Source organism: Mustelus asterias, chromosome 16, assembly GCF_964213995.1.
Source record: "Mustelus asterias chromosome 16, sMusAst1.hap1.1, whole genome shotgun sequence".
Lineage (NCBI taxonomy): Eukaryota > Metazoa > Chordata > Chondrichthyes > Carcharhiniformes > Triakidae > Mustelus > Mustelus asterias.
Genome location: NC_135816.1, coordinates 8601905 through 8610251, shown reverse-complemented (window position 1 = coordinate 8610251; position 8347 = coordinate 8601905). Strand labels below are relative to the sequence as shown.

General features: G+C 40.2%; 1 protein-coding gene and 1 pseudogene across 2 annotated transcripts; both read left to right on the top strand.

The window, feature by feature from the left end:
• The first annotated feature begins 385 nt into the window (after window positions 1-385).
• LOC144505598 (protocadherin beta-4-like) lies at window positions 386-1700 on the top strand. Its single transcript, XM_078231710.1, has one exon. It carries the CDS (start codon window positions 386-388, stop codon window positions 1073-1075), a length of 690 nt encoding a protein of 229 aa, XP_078087836.1. The 3' UTR covers window positions 1076-1700.
• A 2612-nt stretch (window positions 1701-4312) lies between these two features.
• Window positions 4313-8030, top strand: LOC144505437 (protocadherin alpha-C2 pseudogene; annotated as a pseudogene). Its single transcript, XR_013499812.1, has one exon. The product of XR_013499812.1 is annotated as a protocadherin alpha-C2 pseudogene (transcript).
• The last annotated feature ends 317 nt before the right edge of the window (window positions 8031-8347 follow it).

The following is an 8347-nucleotide window of genomic DNA, read 5'->3' as shown; positions in this document are numbered from 1 at the left end:
CATTGGAGTTTAGGAGGTTGAGGGGAGATCTGATAGAAACTTACAAGATAATGAACGGCTTAGATAGGATGGACGTAGGGAAGTTGTTTCCATTAACAGGGGAGACTAGGACGCGGGGGCACAGCCTTAGAATAAAAGGGAGTCACTTTAGAACAGAGATGAGGAGAAATTTCTTCAGCCAGAGAGTGGTGGGTCTGTGGAATTCATTGCCACAGAGGGCTGTGGAGGCCGAGACGTTGAGCGTCTTCAAGACAGAAATTGATAAATTCTTGATTTCTCGAGGAATTAAGGGCTATGGGGAGAGAGCGGGTAAATGGAGTTGAAATCAACCATGATTGAATGGTGGAGTGGACTCGATGGGCCGAATGGCCTTACTTCCGCTCCTATGTCTTATGGTCTTATATACCCAGGGCATTTGATCACCAAGGTAATCGCATCTGATGCGGATTCTGGGCAGAATATGCGGCTTTCCTTTCAAATTCTGGAGGCCACTGATACAGGTCTCTTCAGTCTGGGGCGACTATCTGGAGATATAAGAGCGGTGCGACATTTTAAGGAGCAAGACTCCACCATGCATAAAATGATAATCCTGGTGAAGGACAATGGGCAGCCCAGACTATCCAGCACAGCTACAATCTTCTTCTCAATCCTAACCAATGTTACTGAAAATCTCTCCATACGAAGTCACCAACCGAGAAGTCCTGAACAATTTTCTGATCTGAATGCTTATTTAATCATTATCTTTGGCTCAACATCCTTCATATTTCTTGCAATTATTATTTTCCTGACGGTACTGAAGTGCAAGCAGAACACGAATACAAATTATTATCCCTCCACAAGTTGCTGTTGCTGCATGCGAAGTAACTCGAATGACTACTTAAATCGGAGAACTGTCCCCCGAGAACTGCTAAGTTATTCTGGTGCACGGCAGACGCTTCCCATTTCTGAAAAACAGCAGTACACTGTTTGTTTATCTCCAGAATCATCAAAAAGTGATTTTTTGTTCCTAAAACCATGCGAAGCAACTTTACCGCTGAATGATTTGAATGTTCGTGGTGGTAGCGTAAGAAAATAATACAAAGAACAAAGAACAATACAGCACAGGAACAGGCCCTTCGGCCCTCCAAGCCTGCACCGATCACGTGTTCCTAACTCGACCTTCCGTTTTTATCCCTCTATTCCCAGTCTTTTCATGTAACAAAGACATGAAATATATTAATATGTTAGTACATATTAACCTTTGGGCTGGAGATTGTTGGTTGCAGTTTAGTCGTGTCGTGAGTTAATCTATTACGCAGTACAAATAAAATTGATTTATGCGCTTGATCATTGTCCTAGATATGTGTATATATTAATAGCAATATTTGATTATTTATGCTAATGTCTCGAATGCCTTTAATAGAGCTTGTCGTGTTCATGTTCACATAAATAACTAGCTACGCACTTGTTGTAATTTCTGCTTTGCCGAAACACGTAAACATTTGGAATGAACATTCCCCCCAATATCTATAATTAAAGCAGATGACTGTTCGAAACCTTTCCGTTTAAAATCTCCATTAAAGTTTTCATTTCTAAATCCTAATTTGGGACGACGTTTGCAGTTATCAATTATTAGAGGTCGCTTAATGAGGTCATTTTATTCCTAGATCACTTACATTGTTTTGTATGTAATAAACGAAAGCTAAAACTTCATTAAATGAAACATGCTTTTTGTTTTGCTACGGCGAATACGACGTCTTTGTCGTCTTGTCAAGTCAGTGCTTTAAACGTAGGCGCAACATACATTTTATGAACAGGTCAGCTTGCAAAATCAGCGAACTATTTTTAAAATCAGAAATAAGATTATATCTGTTCGAGACTTCATGGAACTATAAATGTATTTCTAGAGGTATTGGAAGAAATGCGTTCAAACATGTTTCAATTGCAAGCCACCTTTGGAAGGGAATTTCCAGTATCCAAACTTGACAACGGTTTTCTCGCCAGACCTTTGCTGGTCATATATTCAAATGTAGAGAAAAAAATGGGAGATAGTGATTAATCAGAATTTCAATTGGAAAAGGCTGATTAATTAAAATATGTTGCAGCTTGAGCCCCGAATCTATGTCTACAATGAACTCTGACAATTGAGCTCCTAAATCACGAGCTACTTATTCCTATTTCTGATCATAGCTATTAATAATTGGTTAGTTCAGTTTCAAACTTTGGATCTGACGTTTTGTTTTTGAAATCCTTTGGAATCGTGTCGCATTCATCAATAAATCCGATTCACAATAAATCTGATTCACAATAAACCTGACTTATTTGCGACAGTAATATTATTTCCAGGTAATGGAAACATTGAAAACAAATCTCCATCTGTGATGCTGAGAGCATGATGTCGAGCATTTAAAGTGAGATAAAAAAAGTGGACGTCCGATGGACGACCATAATTCTAGCATTTTGACATCAAGAACGTGTTTGACAAAGGAGACTTAGCAATTGATGTACGTTTCGATAATGGAAGGATTCGCAACATTGTGGATAATCACAATGCTTTCAATCAAAATTGTAAATGATTAGCATCGCATACTTGGCACGTATGTTGGCATGGACATGTTATTTATGGTGCAATTTGAAAAGAAAATGGCGTAGAACATTCGAAGAAACCTTTTTCACCAACACAAATGCAGTTGCCGAACAATCTATTTTTAGCTTGGTGCATGGACGATCCTTTCAACAATGTGGAATTTAAAATTATTCCCCATTGCATTTAGCTTTATTTATATGACTTTGTAGCAAGTAGGCCCATCTAACAATATGAGCAGGAAAATACAGTCTGCCCTTTTGAAACTCTACTGTTCAGTCACAACCTTTTCCTTCATAATGACCCACCATTCTTCCCTCAGGCCGTCCGCCATGCAATACCGTGGGAGAGGAGAATCGTCAAGTAAGATAAGAAATACCTCGACCTTTTTGAGGAAAATAAATCTCCAAACCTGCCGGATAAGTTCAGGAGATCACAGTAAATATGAGGCACATTTACTTTCGCATTGTTCTATATCTAAGTATGCTGCAGAGTTCTGTATCCATTGACCTATCCTTGTTGCGTTGACAGATTTTATTCTGAGCAGCTGTAATGAGTGTGTTGAAGCTGATGCTCTGATGAATTGTATGCAAAGATTTAAGAAGACGGAAAGGCATGATGAGCACGTCAATGCCAACAATTGAAATATAGATATAGTTTTATCAACCTCTGTAATGTTAATTTTGCGGCGCTGTTTTTGAGTCCTGGAAACGTCAGAGGCAATTGAAGGTAAACATCTAATGTAGTACCTGCGAAAATATTTACGAATGAACGATTATGAAGGTCACAAACCGAATGCAAATTATGGAAACTAACCCACTGACGGTAAACGACATCCAAAGTTAATTGAGGATGCGTAACGTGTGAATATTTGACTGGAAGTACATTGATCTGCTTACGGAACAACAGTACTCACCAAATATTGCTCACCAAAAGGGGACGACAGGAAATATCAAGCACGGAAACAAATACACTGTAAGCACACCTCAACAGTACCAACAACTTGCATTGATATAGCGCCTTTCAACGTAGTACTGCATCCTGAATAAATCACAAGCGCATTATCAAACGAAATCTCAAACCGGGGTCAGATAAGGAGAGGTGACTAAGATCTTTAATTCTCACGTCCCAAAACGTAGGTCTTCAATATCGTCTTCAAAGAGGAGAGAAATTCATGCAGCTGGAGAAGTTTTGAGAGGACATTCCAAAATTTACCATCCTGATCTCACGGCTGCCAAGGACAGAGAGACTAAATCCGGATTCTTAAGTGGCCAGCAGTGCAGGAGAGCAGAGATCACCAAACGAAGATAATTAGTCTAAACTGTAAGAGAACGGAAATGCCACCGTTAAGGTATTTATCAAATTATGTGCTGCTGTGAAATTTTATTAGAAAGACTGCCCGCATTATTCAGACATTATACATCGTGCACATTAAAAAAAAAGATATCACCAATATTATTAATATTGTACATTTCAATATACCATTTGCGCACTGCTAAACATATTGGATCTCTGGATGAAAATATTTTTGAAGTAGTTCTGCTTTAAGAACTGTTGCTGCAGTTGTTGGTTAGGACACATTGTGTCGCTGTCTACCAATAAGAAGTTGAGATGTTGCGAGAGATCTGGACCCTGCTCCGGCAGGGAAACGCAGAACAGAGGCGGAGAGAGAGAGCGAGACGTGCAGCCTGTTCCTGCGTTTATGTTATGCGACCCTTTTTGGAAAAGATAACTGATTGATCAGTATTTCTCAGCTCTGGATTAGTGCAGAGGGCAACATTCGCTTATTCTTTTGTTCAGTTAATATTGCCGACTGGCAGATATTTAGCACTGTTACGACAAAATCCAGCGCAGAACAATGGCACATACAGCGGAGAGCTGGGCGTCTTTCTTCCTCCTGCTTTGCGCGTCGGATCTGGTCTGGGGACAGATTCGCTACGCGATTCCAGAGGAACTGGAACATGGAGCCTTTGTTGGGAATATCGCTGATGATTTAAAACTAAACATTCTGCAGTTATCGGCTCGCAAGTTTCGGCTGGTTTCCGATGATCGCAACCAACACATGGAGGTAAATCTCGAAAATGGAATTTTATTTGTCAAAGAAAGAATCGACAGGGAGAACCTTTGTAGAAAACGCTCCGCCTGTTCCCTTTCTTTTCAAATTGCGCTCGACAATCCGCTGGAAATGCATCGCGTTGAAGTGGAGATCTTGGATGTGAATGACAATTCACCCAGTTTTTCGAAGGACGTTTATTCTTTCCGGATTATTGAATTTACCGCTCCGGGGGCGCGTTATCCTCTCGAGAGCGCGTACGATCCGGATGTTGGTACAAACGCTATTAGTAATTACCAGATCAGTCCAAACGCACACTTTGGCCTCAAAGTGCTGACAAAAAGCGATGGGAGTAAAATGGCAGGATTATCCTTAGAAACACCTTTGGATCGTGAGCAGCAGTCAACATTTCATCTTGTGTTGACGGCCATTGACGGTGGTAATCCGCACAGATTTGGTACTGCTCAGATTATCATCAGTGTTGTGGACGCTAATGATAATGTGCCTGTATTTGATCATGAAATGTATCGGACTAATGTACTTGAAAACGCCCCGAAAGGTACGTTAGTGATAAAAGTCAATGCTCTTGATTTAGATGAAGGCACAAATGCTGAATTAGCATATTCTTTCACCAGTCACACATCACAACGGACTCGTGAGCTGTTCAGAGTGGACCGAGGAACCGGAGAGATCAGAGTTGAAGGAGTTCTGGACTTTGAGGAAAATAATATTCATGAGATTCATGTTGAAGCTGTGGATAAAGGAGTAGTCGCAATGGCAGGACACACTAAAGTAATGGTGCGATTAATTGATGTGAATGACAATACCCCGGAGGTAGAGGTGACTTCAGTTTCCAGTACCGTTCGAGAAGATGCGCATCCTGGGACTCTGATAGCCTCAATAAGTGTAAGGGATCCAGATATTGGTGAGAATGGGCAGGTTCAATGTGAAATTGATGTAAATATTCCGTTTAAACTTCAGAAGACACTGAGCAACAACTATAAATTGAGTTCAAATGATATTTTGGATCGTGAAACGTACCCACAATACAACATATCTATTTCATGCTGGGATAACGGGTCTCCTCCGCTCGCAACAACCAAGCACATATTGGTGTCTATTTCTGATGTTAATGATAATGCGCCGAAATTTACGCAACTCTCATATGATGTGCTTGTGCTGGAGAACAATCAACCCGGTTCTTTCCTATTTGCCGTCACTGCGTTGGATCCAGATTTGGTTGAGAATGGAGTGATTTCCTATTCGTTTATGGAAAGTCAAGTACAAAATGTGTCGACTTCTTCCATTTCAATTAACTCGGCGACTGGGGCCATTTATGCGCTGCTTTCCTTTAACTATGAACAGCTGAAGAATTTCAAGATCATTGTTCAAGCTCAAGATGCTGGATCTCCTCCACTGAGTAGCACTTCCATCGTGAATGTCATTATCCTGGACCAAAACGACAATGCACCGGTCATTGTTTCACCTTTACCGTGCAACAGTTTAGCATCAGTGGAGATTGATCGTCAGTCCATAGATCCAGGAGACATTATCACCAAGGTAATCGCAACGGACGCGGATTCTGGCATGAACACACGGCTTACATTCCAAATGTTGGAGGCTTCTGATACCAGTCTTTTCAGCATTGGTCTACTTTCTGGAGAGATCCGGGCAGTCCGAAGTTTTATACACGAAGACGCTGCCACGCAAAGAGTAATCATCGTGGTACAGGACAATGGGCAACCCAGCCTCTCCAGCACGGCTACCATCTGCTTTTCGGTCTTGACCAACGTTCTTGAAATGCGCTACAACCAAGGTCGCCAACCCAGTAATCGTGGGAACTTTTCGGAACTAAATATTTATTTAATCATCACTTTTGGCTCAACATCTTTTATATTTCTTGCAACTATTATATTTTTGGTAGTGCTAAAGTGCAAACAGGGCAGGAATATCAATCATTACAATCCCACATATTGTTGTTGCCGTACACGGAGTAATTCGAATGACGCCTTTAGTCAGAGAACTATCTCAAAAGAACTGTTACGCTACACTGCAGCACATCAGTCACTTCCCATTTCTGGAACTTATCCGTACTCTGTCCGTTTATCTCCAGAATCATCCAAAAGTGATTTCCTGTTCCTAAAACCCTGCGAAGCAAACCTACCATTGAATGATTTGAATGTTCATAACACTAGCTTGACCAAATAAGAAATCCAAATTTTAGACAGGGCTATTATGCCAAAAATCACTCTCGTGAGTGGTAGAATTATTGTGCACTGCACCTAATATTGTCCCATGTGAAAACACGCTAATAGATGTAGGTAGCCATACTGATGACTGTCCTTACCTTCTGACTGCCCGAATCAGAATCTCCTTTGCTGTGTCTGCCTACATGCTTGCTGTTTTGTATTTTTACTATTCGTGTCACTGACGTGTACCAATCATAGAGCTAAACATTTCCTTTTCAGCAACGATGTTCCATTTAATTATTCAGTATTTAATTAGAATGCGCTGAGGAAAATGCCTTTATTCAATAAGTATCAATAACCAAATGTTTTCATATTTTATTCCCAGATTACGTTGTTGTTATGTGAAGTTAGTTGACGTGAACATGATGAAAGAACTCAAACGCATGATACAAAACATAATTACCAGAACGTTAGGTGAAGGAAATTTACAAACATTATAAAACGATCAAGATGCAACCTGCAAAGGGCGCATTTACAAAGCAACACCCTGGAGACATTTTGCAAAACTCGGTGATAATTATTTCAATAGTGCATGAGTTTAAAAAATTTTTGATTTATTAATGTAACAAGTAGGTTTACATCAACACTACAATTTCCAATAACACTTACCGATTCTTGAAAAACAAGCAAATCAGCAGTTATGGCAAGAGTTTAACTGACCATATGTGCAAGTAAAGTAAAATTATTGCGGCAATTTCAATCAAATCGGAGGAAATAAACGATTAACTCGCAAGGGCTGGCATGCGTTAATGACAAAATATATCGGCAAGTCCAAGATGCAATTCGACAAACCAAGGCACAAAATTCTCCACCATTTAGTCTCATATCACACATCGAAACGCTTGCCAGTTGTTTACCCGTTATCTCATATCCAAACTGGGGCCCTAGTATGAAGATATCTGGGCCCAGGTCATCCGCCCATAAGTAATGATATCAAGACTGTTCACAATACTCGATGTCTCGTCTCACCAAGAACATGTGCAGATGCAGCATGTCATCTTTGCTCAATGTATTCAAATGTCTTCTTCTCTCTGGACTCCTGGTCCACCAGCGATTCTAGGAAGTTATTTGTATTTTTCACCGCGAAGACAAAATTAAGTAGTTGTTTAATAGCGCGGTCACTCTCTTCTTCTGCATTAAAAATTCTCCTGTTCTGGATAGTATGGAACCTACATATGTCTAATCTGTTTCTTTTTACATACTTATAGACGATTTTGCAGTCCACTTTTATGTTCCTGGTAATTTTCTGAAATGTTCCCAATGTTCCCAAGCAAAAGCTTGCTACTTTTTTTTAGCAACTTCATATGACTCCTCTTTGGATCTAACACTATCTTTAATTGACTTTTCTAGTCATGGTTGAGCCACATTTCTTTTGTGCTTTTGTGTCAGAAAGGAATGTATTATTGCAACAATGCATTAATTCGTTCCTTAAATGTTAGACATTGCCTGTCCATCGTGATGCCTTTCGTTGACGTTCCCCAA